The 25,176-nt window shown below is 42.1% G+C and overlaps 1 protein-coding gene across 2 annotated transcripts in view; it reads left to right on the top strand.

The window, feature by feature from the left end:
• LOC144611527 (TOM1-like protein 2) overlaps nt 1-25,176 on the top strand; it is a 66,374-nt gene that overhangs the window by 25,880 nt on the left and 15,318 nt on the right. For both annotated transcript variants that reach the window (XM_078430664.1, XM_078430665.1), the window contains exons 3-11: nt 927-1,005; nt 2,124-2,273; nt 4,279-4,413; nt 9,659-9,787; nt 12,332-12,448; nt 14,362-14,495; nt 16,395-16,434; nt 17,588-17,696; nt 20,307-20,433. In XM_078430664.1, coding sequence (XP_078286790.1) covers nt 927-1,005; nt 2,124-2,273; nt 4,279-4,413; nt 9,659-9,787; nt 12,332-12,448; nt 14,362-14,495; nt 16,395-16,434; nt 17,588-17,696; nt 20,307-20,433 — 1,020 coding nt within the window. The remainder of the gene's footprint in view (nt 1-926; nt 1,006-2,123; nt 2,274-4,278; nt 4,414-9,658; nt 9,788-12,331; nt 12,449-14,361; nt 14,496-16,394; nt 16,435-17,587; nt 17,697-20,306; nt 20,434-25,176) is intronic.

Here is a 25,176-nt window from a genome sequence, read left to right as displayed (position 1 = left end):
TATATGTATCCTCGTTTCTTGTCTTACATTCTTTGTCTTTGTTGATGTTGCAAGTTGAGCTGCTGAGATGCAAGAAAATTTTTAGACTTGATCTGACAATAAAGTATTATCATATCGTATATTACCGATCTCTCAAAGATTTCATTGGCATGGGCATTAGTGCTACTGGATGATAGCATTGATGCGTTTCATCTCATCTTCTTGAGCACCAGTATTATTATGTCCTTTTAGCTGGTGGGGTCTCTAACTCTAGATTGGGTGCCAGTTTTGGTCGAATTTTATGCAAAGAAAACCCGTGTCCTTTTGATCTTTTTTGTTTTTCTGGGTAGGTATGGATGTCCTTGCAACCCTTTTCTTTTTGAACAGTTCCTTGGCATCAGTGCTGACTTTGCACTCCATTGTTATGGATTGGGTGTGACTGATAGACCAATTGCCTCCACAATTTGGAGCAATTAGGCATGGACAGTGAATGCCATTGTTGCTAGTGATATCCAAATGAATGAATGAAATATGAATATTTAGTGCTAACACTTCTTCATGACCTTGGGTATTTATTCACAAAATGCTGGAGTAACTCAGCAGGTCAGGCAGCATCTCAGGAGAGAAGGAATGGGTGACGTTTCGGGTCGAGACCCTTCTTCAGACTGAAGAAGGGTCTCGACCCGAAACGTCACCCATTCCTTCTCTCCTGAGATGCTGCCTGACCTGCTGAGTTACTCCAACATTTTGTGAATAAATACCTTCGATTTGTACCAGCATCTGTAGTTATTTTCTTACACTTCATGACCTTGGGAATCAATTTTGTGTTATTTTGTGCTTGGTGGTTATTATTCTTTGAACAAAACATCAATTCATTCTCAAAGAAATTCGGCTAATCAAGTATTTTTGCCTTCTCTTTCTAAATAGATCTTTGCTTTGTTCCTCAGACCAAAGGATGCAATCAGGGCCTTGAAGAAGAGGCTTTCTGGAAACAAAAACTTTCGGGAAGTGATGTTGTGCCTGACGGTTGGTCTTGTGTTTTGTCTTTAACTTAAAATCATTTGTGTTAAGAGCATTGTAATGGGAAATTAATTAACAAATATGTCATATGGTCAATTGGTATCAATGGTTTCTAGAATTTGCCAACATTCTCTAACAAGATAAACTAAAGTGATTTTTATTCATCTTATTGATAAACCTTTAATGTTAAAAATAAATTGCCTGTTGAATGAGTTTCTAAGTTAATTTATTATTTGCTAGTTTATTAGTATCTTTAAATGTATTAATGTTTAAATGTAAATGTTTAAACCAGGTTAAATGTTTAAATCATTCTTTGAACAGTGGAAAAGGCCGTCTGCCAGCCAGAGGTATCAAAAGACCCTCAGGGTGCTTTTTGGGCAGGGCCTTTGCTTCTGCCTCCTGTGCTGCTTGCATTCCGCCCTGCCTCATGGGGCTCGGTGATTCAGCGCTGTGAACGAAAGGGAACTGGACGGTGTGGTGGCAGTGATTACCACTCCCCCAAGCAATAAATGTCCCTGCTCCCAAAGAATGTTTGTCAAGAATCTGGTTCCTCAATCATGTCAAGATCCACCAAACGTCACGTGTTTCAAGCTCGGTTTTGAGGTTCAAGTGTCAAGTTTGTTTGCAGATTGTTTAATTATCACAATGAGCTGAAATTTGGGGCTTGGTGGATATTGTTAAAATAAGTATTGGATTCTGTTTTTAACCACTTGAGTTGAATACATTGGAGGGGGGGAGGGGTAGGTCAATTGGGAGCCACATGAACCATAGAATAAATAAATAACCCTGTCCAACAAACAAAAGCTTCCAGTTTGTGCTGAGTTCATTTTGTCCCAGAGCAACCCATATCGCTGGGTGTGACCAACATAACTATGTATAGAATGTGTTGTGTCTTGCAGTCATTCTGCTCTGATTGTAATAGTAATTGCAGCTCAGTCATTTGTAAATTAAAAGCCTTGGAGACCTGATAAAGTATTCTCTATGTAAATCTTCCACCTTCCCTGCAGTGTGTTTCACTCCCGTAGATAATTGTGATTATAACTTATAACTTAAATGCCGCATTGGTGCTCTGTGAATCAAGGTGTTCTAAGTTTGGATTTGTCTCTTTTTTTTTACAAATACAGGTTCTAGAGAGTTGCGTGAAAAACTGTGGCCACCGATTCCATGTGCTGGTGGCCAGTCGTGACTTTGTGGAGGATGTGCTCGTGAAAACCATTCTGCCCAAGAACAATCCGCCCAATATAGTGCAGGATAAAGTGCTGAGTTTAATCCAGGTACGAGACACGTATAGTTCACTGCCGTCTACAATATTTAACCAATTGGCAGAGATCATTAGAAGTGTACAAATTGATAACAGCAGACCAACTGATCCAACAACCCATAGGTAGACACAAAATGCTGGAGTAACTCAGCGGGTCAGGCAGCATTTCTGGAGAGAAGGAATGGGTGACGTTTCAGGTCGAGACCCTTCTTTAACAACCCATAGAGTTATCAGAGCATCATGCTTAAACTGCTCCAAATTGCCAGCTCACTTATTTTGTGACCATGTGATGTGGAAGAGGCAGGAATGGTGTAAATCCTCGGCAATCAATGGCGATCGTCAATGCAAAAATCTCAGATATTCCAGATTTGTTTTTGTTGCCAATTCTCATATAATTCCACATTTTGATTCTCTCTGTTGCTTTGGCTAACAGTCTAGCAAAATAATGAATGAGTTGCACATTTTCCTAACAGAAGGCTGAGGAGGCCGTGTCAAAGGATATTTTCAAGGCAGAGATTGGTACAGGATTATGGAGAGAAGGCAGGAGATTGGAGTTGAGAGGGAAAGATAGATCAGCCATGATTGAATGGCAGAGTAGACTTGATGGCCCAAATGGACTCATTCAGCTCCAATAACTTATGAACATACTAAATCTACAAGGGACAGAAATGCAGAGTGTTCATTTCCTTAGGACGATATATCAGCTTTCGAATGCAAGTTGCATAGAATGATTAATCTACGAGCACACATTACTTAGACAAGCCTTTTAGATTGTGAACATAGAAGATTAAGGAGAGCTCTGGTGAATGCAGTTTAAAAAGTTGATAGAGTAAATAATGGAACTATTTCTTGGGACAGCATGATGTAAGTTAGCAAAAGTTTAATGTTTGAATATACGGCAATGTATATGACCATTCTGTCCCAATCTCAATTTTTGTTTTTGCTGATTAATGAGGTTTGCTCTAAATTTCCCTTAAAAAAAGTTGCAAAATGAGCAAGTTCATTAAAAAAACTATTGCAAATGAGTGTACTTTGTAAATCAGATTGGTTCTGGTCAACTGGAAACACTAGACTATGTCGGTGCTTAATGTTTGCTGTTGCTTTCCTGCTCTCCTGTTGTACCTTCGACAAAACAAGTGTTATTTAAAGGATAAATCCATCACCTGGTTTGGTGCAGCGTCATACTTTTAAACTTGTCTTGGTCAACAGTCAAAGGTGCTCCTGGTTTTAAAGCATTGGATCAGAGAGTTATGGTTCACAATTCAGCCACTCTTGTAGGAAATCACATGTGAATTTGTGTAAGGATTGCTGCAAGGTGCTCCAGGATGAATAATTAATGGATCCATTTATCAGCAAGTCAAAATTATTCTAAACCTTCATTAAGTACTGTACTAATATGCCCCAGTAGAATTATGTCCAATATTGCTCAGGAAACATTGAGATGGATACAAAATCCTTGAAGGTGGAGGGAGATTTATTTAATTGATAAAGTGATGAGCAACATTGGAAGAACTGAGTATATATATACTCTTCTCACAGCAGAGAAGGTTGAGGAGAAGTTATAAAGAGTGGTTTAAAATTGAGGTGCTTTTGTAGATGGGGTAATCTGTTTCCACTTGTCAGTTGGACCAGGCACCAGGAGACACAGGTTTAAAGAAAATAGGTAAAGAAGCAGAACAGTTGTTTTAATTTGGAAACTATTCTCTCAAAGGGTGTTGCATGCAGGTTTTCTCGGAGCTTGTAATACTGAGTAGGATAAATAATAACTAATATTTAAGCATAAAATATACTTGCTAGAAATCTGAAATAAAAATTTAAAATGCTGCTATCTGCGGGGAGAGGGAAACTGATAACATTTCAGATACCATCACTGACTGGCACTTTATCAGTGGGATGGGTAATTTTGTTTGAAAGCTGTGAAGTATATGTTCCATGATGAGAGATGGTTAAAGATAAAAGCAGACATGTTTTAGAAATATGTAAAAATGTTAATCCTATGTTTTTAACTTTGGGTGTAGGCTTGGGCTGATGCTTTCCGGAGTACTCCAGATCTCACAGGCGTTGTGACTGTTTATGAAGAACTGAGGAGAAAGGGACTCGAGTTCCCTATGACTGATCTTGACGCACTGTCTCCCATCCACACGCCTCAGAGAGTAAGTATAAGCTGAATGTGTGAGAAGGAACTGCAGATACTGGTTTAAACTGGAGATGGACACAGAATGCTGGAGTAACTCAGCGGAACAGGCAGCATCTCTGGAGAGAAGGAATGGGTGACGTTTCGGGTCGAGACCCTACTTCACACTGAGAGTCAGGAGAGGTGAAGATGCAAAGGAAGTGTCAGGTGTGAGAACAAGACATCAAAGGGGGAGAGATCAAGGAAAATATAGAATAGATCATTGTTAGCTAGGAGAAGGTAACAAAGCAAACAGATAAAATGTAATCAGGGACAGTCAGTCGTCTGAGAACAGGGAAGGGGGAGGAATGGAGAGAAAGAGGATAAAGCAAGGGTTATTTGGTTAGAAAGGTATAAGCTGAATTCTAGTTGGTGCCTACCCCCACTACGTTGATTTAATTTGGACTAGTGAACAGTTATAAATCCTTAAACTAAGTTGGTTTGGTAGAGACTGAATATCTTGTAGCATTTAATGATTTCGGTCTTTGATGATTTAGGCTTTTGATGATGTGGATATTTGACCACGGCATTGATTCTAACAAAACCTGCAGGTATAAACTGGTCAGACATATCATTTGTGACTGATTGGAGTCTCCCAGTGCTGCAATAATTATTTGGAGAGCAAAACAGCATGTTCTAAGTCTTTGCAGCTGGGTTTGCACTTTCTCACGCCATCCTGTCAAGTATGAGATTTTCAAAGAGATGGTTGATAACCATGTTTTGGAAGGTTAATGTTTTGGAAGGGCGGAGGAGGGGATGGAAACATGTAAAATGCTAGCTAGGGAATAGGGAAAGGGAATTTTTTTGATCAGCTGTTTTGCCACCATGAGATCATTTGAACAGGCAGTCAGTCTAATGGCCAAGGCAGGCTTGAAGCTATTATGGAGGAGAAATTAGCTTCACTCTTGAGATTAGAAAGCATTGTGGGCTGTTTGATTTGGCAATCATAAGTTTGCTAAAGATATGTTTAGTTTAATTTTGAGAGACAGCTTGGAAACAGGCCCTTCGGCCCACTGAGTCCATGCCAACCATCTGTTCACACTGGTTCTGTTATCCCACTAGGTACAATTAACCTACAAACCTGCATGTGTTTGGAACGTGGGAGGAAACCAGAGTCTTTGGGGAAAACCCACATTATTATAGGAAGATTGTGTAAACTCCACACAAACAACACGCGCAGTCAGGATTGAACCTAGGTTTCTGGTGCTGTGTGGTAGCAATTTTTCTGTATCTTTGTTCATGAACTCTTTGGAGGTAAAGGGTAGTGGAAAGATGTTCAAAGAGATTTGGTGATTGGAAAGAACTGAGTACCTTTGTGGGGAAAATCCTAGAGCAGAATTTTTTTATTTAAAAAACAAGCAAATCCCAATACTGCTAGATGCGGAATTTGTGGATCAGGCAAAATGGATGGTGAAACTAGTTGGCGGTATCCATATCTTGTAGCACGTGAGTGTTGAAGGCCAGAAGCAGCAGTCAATAGAGCTGAAAAGCAAAGGTATTAAGGATGCAGGTGAGACTATCTGAGCGGACAACCACCACAGAGAACAAAAGCTGGACAATTGGGAGTTAGAAGTCCAATTGCAGATGACAAGAGTGTTTGCAGGAGATGGTGCAGAAAAAGTGGGCTAGAAATGGTTATACTGACTATTTATAATACGCCAGCAGACAATGTGTCAAAATCAAGGAATGTCTGTCAATGTAAGCAAGAGTTTATATGGATGGAGAGAATAACTAGGAGAGCCATCAAATTGAAGGAGACCAGATTAATTTGTCATTGAGATCACTGAATCTAAAGGAAGATACCTCAAGGAAAACAGCTTGATGAAGGAGAATAAGGTCTCAAAAGGGTTGTGAGGCAATGAGTTTATGGTGGGGGAAGGTGGAGAGGTATCAGAAGGATAATGGGGAGGGAGGATAAGAAAATAACTGCAGATGCTGGTACAAATCGAAGGTATTTATTCACAAAATGCTGTAGTAACTCAGCAGGTCAGGCAGCATCTCGGGAGAGAAGGAATGGGCGACGTTTCGGGTCGAGACCCTTCTGAAGAAGGGTCTCGACCCAAAACGTCGCCCATTCCTTCTCCCCCGAGATGCTGCCTGACCTGCTGAGTTACTCCAGCATTTTGTGAATAAATGGGGAGGGAGGATGATCAAGGTGGGATTTGGTAAAGAGAGAGCTCTTTGCTGAGAATGTTTTGGTGGGACATGAGAAGATAAAATAATGTGGAGAAACTTTAGTAAATGTGATGTTGTCACCTTTGAACCAAATGTTATCAAAATTACTTTTAAGGTTATGAATGGCAAAGGTCTCGTTCACAAACTCGCATTCTGCAGGGAAATATAGCGAGCTGAATGATTGTCAGTACATGAATGTCAGTTCATTCATAAAATGATGAGGGACATAGATAAGGTAGACAGTTGGAATATTTTTCCCAGGTGGAAGTCCCGAGGACTGGGGGGCACAGCTTCTAGGTCAGAGGGGCAAAATTTAAAGGAGATGTGCTGGGCAGGTTTTTTGCACAGAGAGTGCTGGATGATTGGAACATGCTGCCAGGGGTGGTGGTGGAGGCAGATACGATAGTGGCATTTGGATAGGCACATGGATATGCAGGGAATGGAGGGTATGGATCACATGTAGCCAGCGGAGATTAGTTTAGCATGGCAGCATATTTGATGCAGATATTGTAGGTCGTAGGGCCTGTGTCTGTGCTGTACTGTTCTACGGTCTATTTTGTGTGTTTTGGTGAATTAAACACAACAGGAAGGAGATTGGCACGATTAGCCATCAGTGAGAAAGAATGGTTGTCTAGATGAGTTTGATGCTTATCTAAGGAGCAAACTGTAGATGCTCTGTGGATTCTTCCATGAATTGCCAGCAGGAGGGCACATCCATGGCTTTTCAAACCTGCAGGAAGACAGGAGTGATGAGAGAATGTGTTCTGTCTGCTCAGAGAGGAAGAGAGATACAGAATGGAAACGGGTCCTTTGGCCCATCAATTCCACGTCAATCTGTCTATCGATATAGTTCTGTGTTATCTCAAAGATAAACAGAAAATGCTGGAGAAACTCAGCAGGATAGGTAGCATCTTTGGAGAGAAGGAATGGGTGACGTTTCGGGTCGAGACCCTTCTTCAAACTGAGTTACTCCAGCAGTCTGTGTTCTCTTACTTTTGCATCCACTTCCTGCGCACCAGGGGCAATTTACAGAGGCCGATTAACCTACAACCCCATACCTCTTTGGGATGTGGGAAGAAATCCACGAGATCACATATTGAACATACAAACTCCACACAGACAACACCCGAGGTCAGGATCAAACCCAGGGTCCTTGGCGTTGTGAGGCAGTGGCTCTACCAGTTGCACTTCTGTGCGTTTACATTGAAAAAGGTTTTTTCCAACCTTTCCCAATGTGTCAATAGCCTTGGGCAAACTGTTTTGTGCTGATGTTGCATCACAGAATTCTAAATATATAAATCTCATTGTTATTGAAAGTTTGAGTGTTCAGCTGACTCTTTTAGATAGCCTCAGTGACCTGTATCTTATTATGGAACATCTCAGCCCAAACAAGAAATGTTCCAGTTCATGTACCCAATGTGGAGCTAGTCGGAATAGTAGGAAGGTCAATTAGTCCCAGCATATCAAAGAATCGAGAAAATCTGAGGAGTAACTCAATCTAGCTCTTTAAAAAAACCCATGTGCCGTTCAACATTTGTGCTATGGGCTATTTTTATTAAGCATTTCTTTTGTCACAGAACCAAACAGATCTGTATGTAAAAAATGTTACAAAAAAATTATTTGGAGCTCTTCCACTGAGCCACCTATGACTTCCGTTTTAGGAGCAGCAGTCCCATCAAGACCACCACTGTCTCTTACACAGACTTTGCAAATTACGTACATTAACCATTCAGGTCTCACTTGTATTTTCAGTGTGAAATTGTAATTAGGCTACACGCCAGAACTAATTAAGGAGAAAATCTCTGATTCAGGTTACAAATATCATCCGATGACTCCTAAAGTATTTCCACATAAGCATTAGGAAGGGAGACACGAGGAACTGCAGATGCTGGAATATTGAGTGAAACACAAAGTGCTGGAGTAATTCAGCGGGTCAGGCAGCATCTGTGGAGGGAATGGTTCGGTTTGGCGCCCTTCTTCAGGAAATGTATAAGAAGAGACCAATTTTTGTGTAGGAAAGAACTGCAGATGCTGGTTTAAATCGAAGATAGACACAAAATGCTGGAATAACTCAACGTGACGGGCAGCATCTCTGGAGAGGAATGGGTGATGTTTTAGGTCGAGACCCTTCTTCAGTCTGAAGAAGAGTCTCAACCCGAAATGTGACCCATTCCTTCTCTCCAGAGATGCTGCCCATCCCGCTGAGTTACTCCAGCATTTTGTGTCTAAGAGATCAATTTTGATGTATCATGTGCCCTTCAATCCCACTTTCCAGCTCTTGGTCAATGTAATGGAAGTTTATGGTTCATGGTGTGGCTATTTGGGTACATTTTACATGTATTGAGTGTTACTGGATCTCTTTCAAGCAATGAGGTTAGGCCATACTATTTGTTAAATTTAAAAAACAAAACTCTTAATCCTTTTACCATTAATAATAATCAATACCCCAAGTTATTGCCACCTTTACCAGGGGAAATGGGAGTTTGCAAGATTGATGTAAACATACTTTCAATTTTGCGTGCTTTATTGAACTCTCCCATCTATCTCCCAAAGGAGATAATCACAGTCCAGTCATTCCTTCCACAGCCATAAATAAAAATCCCCTTCATCTGTATCAACCTATTATCTGCCAGGTTTTGTCCTGCCCCTCCTCTCTTCCAGCTTTCTCTCCCCACCCCGACCCCCCAAAATCAACCTGAAGAAGGGTCCCGGCCCAAAACCTCACCTATCCATGTTCTCCAGAGATGCGGCCTGACCCGCCGATTTACTCCAGCACTATGTCTTTTTTTGTAAACTTGCATCCCCAGTTCCTTGTTTCTGCAATGTTTTACATGATATGGATGAATTAATTTTGTGAATGTGCCTGTTAAATCATCATATAATCTTCTCCAACTTTTATTATCTCTAGTGGGTCAAAGTAAAAACAACATTGTTACATTGCTAAGAGTGCAATTATTCTGTTGTGTAGCTGCTTCTAATGGTTAATGTTGGAAACTTTGCATTACCTGTCTTTCTGTTTACAAATGCTTATTTTCTGTTTTGCTTTCCAGACCACTCCTGAAATTGACCCGGCAGCATCACAGAATTCCGGGGTAGTGCAGCCGGCACTGTTCCCCGTCTCCGAACAACCCATTCCAGTAGCAGCATCAGAAGGTGGAATTACTCCCTCCCTTGAACAGGTATAGTACGGTAGTCTTCATGGCTGCATATCTAGGATTAGTTACACTGCTATCCCCAGAATGGAATGTGATGGCTCAGAAGTTCAGCAGTTAGTACTGCTGCCTTCAGCTCCAGTCATATATGTTTGACCATTACTCCCGGTCCTATGTTTGTGGAGTTTGCACGTTCTCCTTGTGACTGTGTGGGTTTGCTTTGTATTCTGGTTTCCTCCAATATTCTGAAAATTACTGGTTGGTTATTTGCTGCTTAAATTGCCCCTCGTGTAAGTAGGTGGTAAAACAGTCAAAGGGAAGTTGATGGGGATGTGAAAGAGAATAGCCTTGGGGGAAATGGGACTGATGGCATTGCTCTGGGAGCTGGCAAGGACCCAGTGGGCTGAATGGTCTCCGACTGTAAGATAACAATTGTGACCAGCTCTGGTGGTATCTCTTTATTCATGAATAATGATTTGGAATTTCAGGCTTGCTTTTTTCCCACATGATATTCCATTTGATATACATACAATCACCTATTTACACGCTTCTTTGCAGTCTCTTAGCTCACACTGCTACTCAGCTTTGTCTCAGCAAAACTTGGACACATCTCGTGCGAACCCGTCATTAAATCATTGATGTATGAGCATTCCATGCATCACATTCTGAGTTTAGTTTAGTTTATTGACACGTGTACTGAGGTACAGAGAAAAGCTTTTGTTGCGTGCTCAGCAGGAAAGACAAAACATGATTACAGTCGAGCCTTCCGCAGTGTACAGTGTACAGATGATGAAGGGCAACCCGAAAAGTATGCATTTATTCCATCAATTTATATAGTCGTAGAATCTTACAGAGTGTAAATATGCCCTTCGGCCCAACTTGCCCACATCAACCAACTTGCCCCATCTGCACTCGTTCCACCTGCCTGCGTTTGGCCCATAATCCCTCTAAACATACCCTATCCATGTACCTGTCCAAATGCTACTTAAATGTTGTATAGTTGTTACGTCTACTAACTAATGTCTCAATCCACGTTCTCTAGTTCTTTTTATATAACCTTTTGTCTGGCCTGATTGAAGACCTTTTGAAACTCTCTATACATGACATCAACTGGTTTGCCTTTAATTTTTCTGCGGGACACCACTTCAAAAAAAGATTTGTCAAACATGATTTGACTTGCTTATCTCAGTTTGATTCTTAGCAATTCAATTATTATTTTCTCAAAATCTTTATACCACTTCCTTAACAACAGGTTACAGTATTTCCTCCATGACTAATGTTGGCTGACTAGTCTTTAGTTCCCCTTTTTAAATGCCCCTTCTTTCTTTATATAATGGAGATACATTCGCTACTTTCCAATCTATTAAATTTGGGAAGATAAAATTAATGCATCTCCAAGGTTACTTCCTTCAAACCACAGATCCTTGAAATTTATTGCCTTCTAATTTGATTATTATCTCCAATACATGATCTCCGGCTGCATGCGAAGTACTAAACGACCGGAGGACAGCAACTGTAGGACTAGTATTAAAAAAAAACAGCAGCGATGAGTTACATAATTACAGGCTGAAGAGTTTACGTTAAATGGTCGTAAATTATTGGTTAAAAATTATGGAACAGGATTAATCTGCATTCAGAGAGGCAGGATTGTTCAAAGATATTCTTCGTTGCTGTCAGCAACATTGTTGTTTGATTAATTTGATTTTGGTTATCTCTGAAAAAAATTAATTGTCAATGACAGTAATTAACTTGATGTTGTCTACATGGACTTGTATTGTAAAGCTTTTGATACGGTCCAACATTCAAAATGTTAGAAGACATACATCAAAATGGTGGAATCCTAGGAACGTACTGTTAGAGCGCCCCCATGGCACAGCTGGTGGAGTTGCTGCCGCAGCGCCAGAGACTCGGGCTTGATACTGACTTCGGGTGCTGTCTGTGTGGAGTTGCATGTTCTCCCTGTGTGGGGTTTCTCCGGGTGCTCCTGTTTCCCTCCACACCCCAAATGTGCGGGTTTGTAGGTGAATTGGTCCTCTGACTAGAATCAATTGGACTGCTCTCTCAAAGGGTTTACAACAGACACAAAAATGAGTGTATGATGATCTATTGCATCATTCTGTTTTTCTGTAGTTGAATGCCTCACTCACTGGATAGAAAAGATGTGCTTTGGTGTCTGAACCTTTCCTTTCTATCAACCAAACCAACTTTGCCATCTCAAATGATTATAAATTGCCAACATCTTAAGACTTGAGCCTCTTTATTTGAGCAATTAATACACATAATGTTATCATGTGAAGAGGCAATTAATTTTTGAATGTAGTCTTTGCTTTTGAAGGACTCCGGGTATGACTGAACATGAAGCTTGCTGAGTGCTAAATTATTTACTTTCACGTCACATAATGTAGTTTCTTTGGTGTTGAATCCTGTTGCATCATGAGTGAGCCAAGACATCACCAGAAAGAATGCCAAATGTTTTATACTTGAGTCAGTATTTGCTGGAGGCACCTAGAATAACTAAAAGGCAGACAATATTCGCTTCTTTGGCCTTGACTTTTAAATTGTGTTTTGCAGGTTGCAAAACTGCGGAGTGAACTGGATGTCGTTAATGGCAATGTCAAAGTGATGTCTGAAATGCTGACCGAGATGGTCCCAGGTCAAGAAGATCCCTCTGACCTTGAACTATTGCAGGTGAAATATAAATCTGAAATAAGATCAGGCCATTCATCCACTTGCTTCTGTCATGCCACTCAATTAAGTTATGATTTATCTGTCCCAAATTTAATTTGCCCACTTTGTAATATGTTAAGTGAAATGGAACAGGATAGGACTAGGCGCGGGGTTAGGAAGAGATAAACCTTTGGCCAGATGCGAAGTTGAAACAACTGTCTTGTTGTATGTTAAATATAAGAAAATAACTGCAGATGCTGGTACAAATCGAAGGTATTTATTCACAAAATGCTGGAGTAACTCAGCAGGTCAGGCAGCATCTCAGGAGAGAAGGAATGGGTGACGTTTCGGGTCGAGACCCTAAATGTCTTTGCGAACCCACAATCCCCCATCACCACCACCATTCGGCCTTTGTCAATTAAATCTGACTTTCTTCTTTATTGCCCTCTGATGGTTCCACAAAATGACAGGTAGTTAAATAATTACTGTGTGTTTATTTCCACCATCTAACCTTGTGATTCTGCCCTCGGAGTTTCATTTACTCATATCCCGTCATTAATCATTGGTAGTTTAAGCCATAATCTTTAAGCTGCTTTTCAGATTTAGCAATTCATATCCATATTGTAATGACCAGCGGCAAGACTTTCTGCACAATGGAGTCATACAGCACGGAAACAGGCCCTTTGCCCCAACACGTCCATGCTGACCAAGATGCCCCATCTAAGCTAGTCCCATGTGCCTGCGTTCAGCCCATATCCCTCTCAAGATTTTCTAGCTTTGTACTGTCCAAATCTTTTTGATTGCTGTTATAGTATCTGCCTCAACTACTTCCTCTGGCAGCTAGTTCATGCTTACCCCTTCTATAATGACACTCGATTTTAAAATTAAGTTAAAAACTTGTCCCTTAGGTTTCGATTAAATCTTGCCCCTCTCACCTTCAACCTATTTCCTCTGGTTCTTGATTCCCTCATCCTGTGTAAAAGACCCTGTGCAGTCAGACCATCTATTCCCCTCATGACTTTATGCACCTCTATCAGATCACCCCTCAGCCTCCTGCACTCCAAGAAATAAAGTCTTAGCCTGCGCAACCTTTACCTATAACTTAGGCCCTTGGATCCTAGTTACATCCTCATACATTTTCTCTGCACTCTATCCGGCTTAATGACATCTTTCCTGTGACCAAAACTGAACCAAATATTCCAAAGATATCATGATACTAAGCTTTTAATTTTTTAAATTATGATCCATCCTACCCCATTTGCATTCTGCTCCTGATGTTAACTGAATCCTGGGGAAAGGCTTGACTGGAAGTTCACATTGTAAATGCTAAAGCACCCACTTTCTCCTTCCTCTCTGCTATGCCTCCCTTCCCGCTCCAACCAGCTGAGTGCCTTCAAATGTAAAATATTAAGCATTCCCCGATGGCTCAGTAAGTTTATTGAGAATGTAGCTGAGACAAATAGACTGGTAAATTTCTGGGTTCAATCCGTGTGCATTGCTCACTTCAATGATCTGAAGAAGGGTCTCGACCCGAAACGTCACCCATTCCTTCTCTCTGAGATGCTGCCTGACCTGCTGAGTTACTCCAGCATTTTGTGAATAAATCACTTCAATGGTCAGTGGGTTAAGGAGGCAGAAGCTGAACAGAGTTACAGCTAAACAGCGATCAATCGTGGATGGGGATGTGTGATGTTGGATGTGAACACAATCTAGCTTGAGTGGGGTGCTCTCTGCAGTCACCCATTTTGGCGGCGTTGTTTAGATTTGCAAAAGTGACAGGCATTTGTGAAAAAGGAAGTCTACGCTTTAGGGAATAGAATTTGTGAAATAGAGGGTTTCATAGTTAAACATGTACCTAGCCATCAATAATTTCCCCCCTGTTTACAGAAAATATACTCTGGCGCTTGTGTCTAATTCCACAATTCCTCCACCAGGAGCTGAACAGAACATGTCGAGCAATGCAGCAGAGGATCTTGGACCTCGTCTCGAGAGTGACCAACGAGCCAGTGACAGAGGACCTGTTGCATGTCAATGACAATCTCAATAACATCTTCCTTCGATATGACAGGTACCCTGAGTTGCACCTTTTCATCTATATTGAGTAGCTTTGCACCTTTTACAATTTTGGTCACAAAGTTCTTTCTATAAAGCCAACTTTTGAAGTCCTTGTTCAATAGTACTTTATTGTCACATGTACCTAGCTAGGTACAGTAAAATTCCCCTTTTCCACACAGTTCAGTAACAATCTTCCCACACAAAGCCACAATCACACTTAAGTACAAGGGTGTAAGAATAGTCGATTACACTGAGAGAGTAGGAAAATAACTGCAGATGCTGGTTTCAGCATCTCAGGAGAGAAGGAATGGGTGACAATAGACAATAGACAATAGGTGCAGGAGGAGGCCATTTGGCCCTTCGAGCCAGCACCGCCATTCAATGTGATCATGGCTGATCATTCTCAATCAGTACCCCGTTCCTGCCTTCTCCCCATACCCCCTGACTCCGCTTTCCTTAAGAGCTCTATCCAGCTCTCTCTTAAATGCATTCAGAGAATTGGCCTCCACTGCCTTCTGAGGCAGAGAATTCCACAGATTCACAACTCTCTGACTGAAAAAGTTTTTCCTCCTCCCGAAAAGTTACCCATTCCTTCTCTCCTGAGATGCTGCCTGACCCGCTGAGTTACTCCAGCATTTTGTGTCTACCTCCAACACTGAGAATAGTACATGAGTTGCCACGTTTCCTGCACCACCTGGTATCCTGGATGCTGGAAATGTCTGGTCAATTAGTGTGCACGAGCCCCTATGTTGTAACGTTCCCCCGATAGTCATCTTATTTTTCATGCTGGTTAATGGATGAGGACTGGAGTTGGGCAGAGGACTGGAGAGATGCTTTCAGGTTTTTTTTAAATTGCACTGCAGGACCTTGAGTATGAACTGGAGGAGGCAGTGGGCCCGTGATTTAATATCTCATTTGAAATATGTCGCTGCACTACATCAGCAAGGCATTGGAAGGCATGTCTAGATTGTGTGCTCTTATAGGGCTAGAACCCACAGCTTCTGAGGCAACAGCTTCCAATTTTCTATTGATCTTGTTTCATTTTCATCAGCCAGAATATATTTGATTAGACTGGCATCTGAACTAAACCATTCTAATTATTTGGAGCCAATAGAATACTCAGAGTAGCGAAGAGCAGTGAAGATTGAGGAAGGGGTGTAATTGAGTGGTCTGTTTGAGGAAATGTGCTTCCACTGATAAGCAAGTCAGTAAATTACAGATTCAATATATGAACATGGGAACCAGAGGCAATGGTGGGGTAGATTTAATGCTATAAAAGCTACTTAAGAGTGATGGAAGCAGATTCCTTGTTTTCCTGGCAAAAATAAAAGTATGGCCATGCCAATAGAGCAAGGCGGTGGGGGTAATTATGGTCCTTCAAAGAGTAAAGATTGATGAGGTGTACCATTTTGGTCTATGTTAATGTTAGTGCCTGAAACTTCCTCCATGTGAAGCCCCTTGTGTATACGGGAGAATCACTAACTCACTGCTAGGCAGTTCCTCTTTGGGCTTAAGATGGTGTCTCCTCCCCTTACAAATAATTAAGATAAATCTGAAAATGTTCTCTTTCCTTGAATCCCATTAACTAAATTTAATTCTGAAGTCTATTGTTTTCTCAAAATATATGGCCATGAATTCTGGAAGAACTTTGTGCTGGCTTGTGCATGTTAATTAGCTGCACATTTCCTGCCACAAGGACTCCAAGATGTTAGATTTCACAAAGTTATAAAGATGGTAAATTCCCAACTTTTCTCACTGAAATGATGACCTGCAGAGGTAAACTATTTGGTCCATTTTCACAAAGCTCTGAAATTAGATTTTGTTTTCTTCCTGTGCCCCTTTCCTGTGAATTATTTATTTGCCGGTTCGTACCTAACGTCCACTTTATGGATTCGACCTTTCCTATTTTCAGGTTTGAGAGATTCAGAACTGGACAGAATACTGCCAACCGAGTGAGTATCATTTAAGTGATTTACTCTTACAGGCTGAGTCACTGCAATGTAGAGCGGGTGGTACCTTGGGTAACTTAGCCTGAAGGCAGATAATGTTGTCTGTTTTTAGATGTACGATCATGTGGATTTAGCAGGAGATGCAAGGGACTGCAGATGCTAGAATCTGGAGCAAAATACAAAATGTTAGAGGAAATCAGCAGGTCAAGCAGCATCTGTAAAGAGAATGGACAGGCGTCATGACCTGAAATGTTGCCTGTCCATTCCCTCCATAAATGATGCCTGACCCGCTGTTATCCTATGACTTCTTACTAAATTCAAAATGCAATCAGACCATGAAGTGTCCTGTCTTTCCCATCTACCTGTGGTATCTTTTTATTCGTTGTTTAGCAAGTATTTAACTACCTCAGCTTTAAAAAAAAATTCAAAGACTCTGCTTCTTTGCGGAAGAAGTTCTGAAGACTCAATATTCTTTTAAAAAATGTTAATGGGCGATTTACTTTTATTTTCTCGCATATGTTGAAACAGCCACTGACATTCCTTTTGTATGCTTCAGTCAAAACAGATGTGTTATGTGTGATGTAGTTCTTTGGGAATCTGTGATTTTGTGTGGAAGGTGAGGAGAATTTATTGTTTAAGTTGAGATTTTGAATGCACTACCTAAGAGCAACCAAAGCAGCAAAAATAATTTTTCGAAACAAATTAAATAATCGATTCATGACATCTGCAAGCACCACGTTTGCTTCCATTTCGGACTGTAGGTTGCAACTTCCCATCTGACAGCCTCCATCATTTCCTGTTCTATTTATATGATGCCATATATTTGACGTCGCAAGTGGCTGCAGATGCTGGAATCTTGAGCAGACAAAGTTCTGAAGGAGCTCAGCAGGCCAGGCAGTCTATGTGGAGGGAATGGACAGACATCCTTTTGGGTCGGGACCCTTCTTCAGTCCAAAGAAAGGTCGCGATCTGAAACATTGTGCATCCATTTCCCTCCACAGATGCTGCCTGGCCTGCTGAGTTCCTCCAGTCCATATACTTGATCTGAATTGCTTTCAGAAATTGATTTGTTTGCAAAGTTTCTCTTGGTTTTTTAAAGTTGGATTAAACGTCTAGTAAGTCTTAAATTAATTTACTATTATTTTTCTCTCTCAAGGTGCCCAGTGCTTCAGAGAGTGCGGACAACTTAATAAATCTCACACCAAATTCTCCTGCTGTCACTCCAATTACTCCATCTAATATCTCGACACAGATGGCGGGACTTAGTAAGTGATGGCTATGGTTGATTCTTATCATTTCGAGTGAGGGTAGAAATTGCATTCCTCTTCCACTCCTGGAGCTGCCGTACATACAGTAGAATCATAGATTGCAAGTCCGCTCACTCCGCCTTGGCCTATGCAATCTCCCGGTTGCCAAACATTTTAACTCCTCTTCCCATTCCCATACTGACCTTTCTGTCCCGGGCCTCCTCCACTGTCAGAGTGGAGGAACAAATTGGAGGAACAGCACCTCGTATTTCGCTTAGGCAGCTTACAACCCAGTGGAATGAACGTTGATTTCTCCAATTTCAAGTCACCCTGCATTCCCTCTCTTTCCACCCCTCCCCCACCCTTATCATCCCACTAGTTCCACAGTTCACATCCCTGTATCCCTTGGTTATCACCTCTTTTGCCAGCTAACAATGGGCCATTCTGGGCTCTACCCTTCCTTGGTCATCTGTTGCCAGCCCTCTTTTTTTCTGGCCATTTTCTACCTCTAGTTCCTCCTCTTCCCCCCTCCCTCCTCCACTTTCAGTCTAAAAAAGGGTTCCGATCCAAAACTTCACCCATCCTTTTTCTCTAGAAATGCGGCCTGACCCGCTAAGTTACTCCAGCACTCTGTGTCTATTCTCAGGTTGCAGCGGCCATTTGCTGCATTATATAAGTGACCATTTCCCATGAGCCACTCTGGTATCTGTGATAACAATTGCAGTCGACCCTAATCCTCTTATGGTGCTGTTCCCTGATGGGGGCAAAGTTGTTTGAAATATGCTCATACAGGTGCTCCTCAACTTACGACAGGGTCACGTTCCAATAAACCCATCGTAATTCGAAAATATCGTAAGTCAAAAATGCATTTAATGCACATAACCTACCAAACATCATAGCCATGGCAGCTCCCAACCGTGGCTGACTGGGAGCTGCGGCTCGCTGCCGTTGCCCGACATCACCAGAGAGTATCGTACCGCATAAGACACTGCCGGTCTGAGCAGCGGACAGGTCTGTGAGTCCGGGAAAAGCCCGGGAAAAGATCAAAATTCAAAGTACGGTTTCTACTGAATGTGTATCGCTTTTGCACCATCGTAAAGTAGAAATATTGTAAGTTGTAGCATCGTAAGTTGAGGAGCACCTGTAGTCTGTTTTTTAATCTACTACTTTATGGTGATGGAATTAAACAAACACTGGGTGATAAAGTTTCTCCTGCTTATAGATGTGCACCATTATAATTATTTTGCATGGGAACCATCTGTTTCAAAGTGATTGATAAATACATCTCTTGAAGCTCCTGAACACATCATCAGTGATGTAACCTGGGGTCATTGAGTGTTTCGGGTCTTTCAACATCAGACCCCCTCGCCCGGGCAACCCAGCCATGGTTGATCAGACCACGACTTGTGTTCAGGTGGCATTCGCTCCTCCCCATGGACCTCCTCTCCTGATCCAGAGCCATCTCGAGGCTTTCTCCGCTGCCTCTGTGGTGTTCTTGATGGCTCTTCTCCTCTCCGTTCCATTGATGCCCAGTGCACTCAAGGCCCAAGTTCGTGAAACCTACAATGCACTGCTCAACATCAGATGGTTTCGAGTAACTGCAAAGTGGCCTCTGAAATCCCAAAGTAACGTATTCAGCCAAGCCTTGCTGCCAACTCTTATCAAGAAAGTATATAACAAATCAAAATTTACAACTCACTGAAATCACAAAATATGACTGTGAAGAGGTTGAACCATAAATTCACTTTCTGATCAGCCACATTTGGGAAGAGGAAGGATTTCAGCAGGAGAAATGTTTTATCATAACCATCTTTGAGAAAGAGGATGATTGTGCCTGTGGTAATTCCAGAGGGGCATCCTTGCTGCCTGCCACAGGGAAAGTCATCACCAGGGCTATCCTCCAGCACCTTCTCTCAGTGAACAAAAGCTTTACTCTGAATATCAGCATGGATCCATCCACCCAGAGCCACACTGAGACATGATCTTCACTGGACAGTAACTTCAAGAAAAAAAATATGTGGGACAGAACTGCAGATGCTGATTTACACCGAAGATAGACACAAAATGCTGGAGGAACTCAGCGGGACAGGCAGCATCTCTGGAGAAAAGGAATATGTTTTTTTTTCCTTTTCTTCGGAGATGCTGTCTGACCCGCTGAGTTACTCCAGCATTTTGTGTCTAACTTCAAGAAAAATGCAGGAGCCATTACCATACTGTACACAGCCAGCTTAAGGTTTACTGAAGTATTTGAAGCCATTAATTAAGAGCAATTATGGTAAAATCGTTTCAAATTTGACTGCCACAAAAACGAATCCCCATTTTGTCGCTGCGCTTCAATGTAAGCTCTCACGCTAACAAATCTCAGTGAACATGGCTGTCAAATAAGAATGATCCTTTGTCCCAACACTTTCCTCAGTCTTTCTTGATGCCGTATTACATCTCACCTCCAACAAACTTTCTACAGGAGTGGAGCAAATCTTCAGAATGAATGGTAAATTGTTCAGTGTGCAGCGACTACGCTGCAGGGACAGGGCCATCACAAGCTCAGTAGTTGTGGTGCAGAGAGCAGATGATGCTTTGGCTGCGAAGTTTTATGATGGTTGCTAGTTAGTATGTGTGTATGTTTAGGTGTTACAGCAGAAAGTGGAAGTGGAACCGTGAAGCCATTGGAAAACAGCCATCCAAAAACCCCGGAGGAAGAGTTTGACATGTTTGCACAGACCAGAAGCAATTCCTTGGCTGAGCAGCGCAAGAGGTAAGATGTTACTGATTTGCGAGTTCAATATTTCTCTTAACTTTTTGTTCCTGTCCAATGCAACAATACAGAAGTGAAGTCTAAAATGGAAAGTATACTGCAACTACTTGGGTACCTACCTGAATGAGTGGGGGGAAAACATAGATATTTTGGACAAGCCAATCCCAAGAACTAGAGGACTGATACCTGAGGGGAAAACTGGGAAAGTCTTGATATCCAGTTCAGGAAGGGGTCACTGAAATAATAAGCCAAAATTGTTAAAAGAATGTCACCATTTCAACTAATCTGCTATTATTATTATATGTGTTTGTAAGACTCTTTGGCATGATAGGATGCTTGAGAAGCATGATCAGACATTATTTGACATTGAACCATAAATGGAGATATTTGGGCCCCTGATTGAAAGCAGCCAAAGCATAGGTTTTAAGAAGCTTAAAGTGGGGGAGAGAGAGAGAGTTTCAGTCTTTTGGGGTTTAGATAACTGGAATCACAGGCACCAGTGATGGGCAGATTTTAACTACTATGTTTCTTGAGAACCGAGAAATAAGCTATTCTGCCCATGGAGTGTAAATTTACTCCCAAAACAATCCCATTTTCCCTATAGTCTATTCTCGCCACGATCCCATCAATTCTACTTCCACCTAAACGAGGGGCAAGCTTATATTTTTCGGCAGTGGCCTTTAAGCTACCAAACTGCACACGTTTGGCATATGGTGGGAAACCAGTGACAAACTCCACACATACGGCACAGAAAGTCAGGATCAAACTCCAGGTTACTGGAGCTGTGGAGTGGGAGCACTACTAGTTTGTGCTGCCTACTCATTGCAGAAGAACCCAGAATTGAGGGTAAATTGCACTGTGGGTTGTATGTTGGGTGAGTTTATAGAGGTAGGGTAGGGGTTTGGGAATCAATGGAGAGGTCAGAAGAATACGGCGGCACGGTGGCGCAGCGGTAGAGTTGCTGCCTTACAGCGAATGCAGCGCTGGAGCTCAGGTTCGATCCTGACTACGGGTGCTGTACTGTACGGAGTTTGTACGTTCTCCCCGTGACCTGCGTGGGTTTTCTCCGAGATCTTCGGTTTCCTCCCACACTCCAAAGACGTACAGGTTTGTAGTCAATAGTCAATAGTCGTTTATTTGTCACATACACATAAATGTGTAGTGAAATGAAACATTACCCGCAGTTGAACAATAAGACCAATAAGAATAATCAATAAAAATGCAATAACACATACAATCACAAACTAACACCAAACAAAAAGAAACATCCATCACAGTGAGTCTCCTCCAGTCTCCTTCTCACTGTGATGGAAGGCCACAATGTCTTTTCTCTTCCCCTGCCGTCTTCTCCCGCGGTCAGACTGTTGGAGTTGCCACGTCGGGGCGGTCGGGGCTCCCGACATTGAAGCCCCGCGCCGGATGGTGAAAGGTCCGTGGCGGGCCGACCCAAGCCCCGCGATTCGGGACGAGCAAACACGCTGTCGCTGCCGCTGCCGGAGCTCCCGATGTCGGCCCCCATCCAGGGGCCTGTGGGCTTCCGACGTCCACGCGGCCCGCGCCGGAGCCTCCGGAGACGAGTCGCAGCCGCTCCCACAGCATCCGCAGGCGGCCAGCGCAGCGCTGGCTCATCCTTGTAGGTTAATTGGCTGGGCAAATGTAAAAATTGTCCCTAGTGGGTGTAGGATAGTGTTAATGTGCGGGGATCGCTGGGCGGCGCGGACCCGGTGGGCCGAAGGGCCTGTTTCTGCGCTGTATCTCTAAAAAAATATATATATAGTGTTTGACATGAGGGGAATTGTAACATTGGGGGGATATTTCAAAGAGAGGGAGGTATTGGATGAGATGTCTATTGCCTTGGGTTGTTGAGGTGATTCTGGAGTGATGGAATAGAGATGAAACTCGAGAATGATGTTTTGGTGCAGAATAGAGTGCAGTCAACAGTCAGCATGCTTTGGCTGGGAGATAATGTCGATGGAGTGATAAAGGTTTGGATGAGAGCAGCTGCAGTGTGGGCAAAGGTTCAACTTGTTGGCAGGCAAGGCTCAGACTGCGCTCAGAAAGATCTTCAGGAATGAAGGGTTGGATAGTATTCAGCCTGTGGCCCTGTGTAGAGCTGTTGACCAGCACTCATCAGCAACAAGCTGGAGGGCTGGGGGACAAATCCCAATGACACCAGACCTATTCTGGTGTCATGGCTGTGTCAAGACATGGAGCACAAATGTCTTGAGCCTAACTTGCGCATGAAGATCTGAACAGACTCTCAAACCTATCATTTTGTACTTCCCATTCTTATTTCCAGAGTGCTTCCCAAGGTCCAAAAATTGTTAACTAAGTTAGTGTTAAGCAGTACAACGCAAGGATTCTGCATGGGTCGTGAAGCAGATCTTATCAGCTTGATGAGACCAGGCTAGTATTTCCACTGAATAAGCACATTCATGTAACACTCGCTGTGGGGCACTTTGGTTGAGTTATGGATGTGCAATTCAATACAGCTCAGCCATTGCTGTCTGTGCAACCTGGTCATATTCTGCACGTTGGTACAAAATTGGTCATTGTAACCTAAGCAGGGCTGTAGTCCAACAATGAAGGGTACGATGACCTCTAAGCATGATCATTGGGTGTGAGTTAATCTCCACTGTCAGTGTCAGATGGTGGCCGAGTCATTTTACAACATTACAGTTTAATGAAGGAGTATGTGTGTCAGAATTGCAATGAGATAGGTCATTCCTTCCCCACCCCCCTGCGTGTGGAAAGACTTCAACAAAGTGGAAAAGGCACAACAAAACTCACATGAGGCAACTACACAACAATTATAAACTGTAGTGCAAACGTTGTCAAATTTGATGCCACCAATGAATTCAAGCACATTTTTAAAAAAAGGAAATATAATTTTCCTGGCATGATTTTGTCTTCAATATCAAGTGTTTTTAAAAGAAAACCTTTTTGCTTTGCACTTTAATTTTGTTTAACAACTAGGGTGAAATATTTTTTTTATGTTGATCTGAGTAAATGTGATCCAAGTTAAAGAAGCAGGACATTTCCTCAATCTATTTTCTATTCCATTGTGAAATAAATTACTTGGTACAGGCCTCAAATACCAGAGGGACAAAATATGCGATGTTTCCCATTTTGTAAGAATTGCCAGATTCTGGGGATCTTTTCTGATCCGCACAGCATGTTTCCGTGTCATTAATCTTTGTCATTTAAGCAACGACTATTCACATTAACCAGATAAGAAGGTGGCTTAAAACCAGACTACGGCACAACAGCTGCTGGCTCAGGGTCGTATGTTAGTTGACAGTGCTGCCATTAGAGAATTTGTGTTGGTGGCCAAGAATCTGGCCCTGAAGAAGTTATCGTCATCACACGTCCCGTTTGGTTTAGTTTAAAGATACAGCGTGGAATAGGCCGTTCGGTCCACCAAGTCCGCCCACCATCAATCATCCATTCACAATCGTTGTATGCTATCTCACTTACTCATCCACATTTGGGGCAAATTTACTGAGGCCAATTAACCTTCAAACCCACATGTCTTTGGGATGTGGAAGGAAACCGGTGGACCTAGGCAAATGCCACGTGTCACAGGGCGAATGGGAAAACTCCACACAGACAGCACCAAGGTCAGGATTGAACCCGGGTCACTGGCGCGTGAGGCAGTAGCTGCATCACTGTGCCACCCTTTGGCTTGGAGCCCTTCTAGTAAAGATGAAGACACAATCCAAAATAATCAGAAGCTACGTGATTACATTTGTAAATATTTAGTGTGAGAGGAAACCTAAAAAATCAAGAACAGCATAAAATGTCATGACTTTTTAAGACAAAGTTCAAATTGGAGAGCAGCTGTTCAGGAGTAATACTGAGAAACACTGTTTTGTTCAGAGCTGTGAACATTAAGACTCTCTTCCCCTCCCCGCCCCATCGTTATAAACAAATTGCTTAAAAGGGATGAGATATACAATACTGCTTGGGGTTGCGTATAGACCTTCTATCTCTGCCTTTCTCTGTGATATTCCTGAACTATGAGAGACTGCTCTTTACTTATGCTTCCCTAACTATTCTATTCTTTCCAAAATGTTTGAGTGAATAATTTAGGACAAGATGTCCATGCTGGTAGTTCAAGGTACGACTAAGGAAAGTGTGTCTTGCACCTTAAGAATGATTCACAAAATAGAAATTTGCACTGTTGTGAATATAAATGTAATCCCACACTAAACAGTGGCAGCAGATGAAGCAGTTTAAGCGTCCACATTCATTATCTGGAGACGTCATTTTCGAACAAGTTGCAAGTTCTCTGAATTTAATCTGTGTACACATGTTGGGACTATTTTCAGATGCGTTCTATTTTTAATTCAAGCCCCTTCTGAGAAAGTTGTTCTTTGGTTTGCATAGTAGTGGTTAGTCGGTGGCTTCTGAGATGAACTTGAAACACCTGAAGCCCTTCTTACCATTTTTCCTCATCAGTTTGCTGGTTGTTGTACTTTACTTTATCATTGAGGCGATTGTTCACAGCGGCCCATTCACTGACCCCCATTTTTTTGAAAAGTTTGACCGCAAATTAGGCAAAGCAATTTCTCTCAACTCGACTGGGATGAGCTGAATGGATTTGATTAGGACATTTCTTCAAAATCTTCAAAAGCTTCTTTTATAAAACCAGGCGCAATCTCTTCAAACTGCAGCAGTGGTTTTGATCTAAATCCAGGATTATTTCTGTTGCTTTATCAGGTGAGTCTGAAATGGTGGGAG

The sequence above is a fragment of the Rhinoraja longicauda genome, chromosome 40, assembly GCF_053455715.1.
Source record: "Rhinoraja longicauda isolate Sanriku21f chromosome 40, sRhiLon1.1, whole genome shotgun sequence".
NCBI lineage: Eukaryota > Metazoa > Chordata > Chondrichthyes > Rajiformes > Arhynchobatidae > Rhinoraja > Rhinoraja longicauda.
This window is presented reverse-complemented; position numbering and strand designations above follow the sequence as displayed.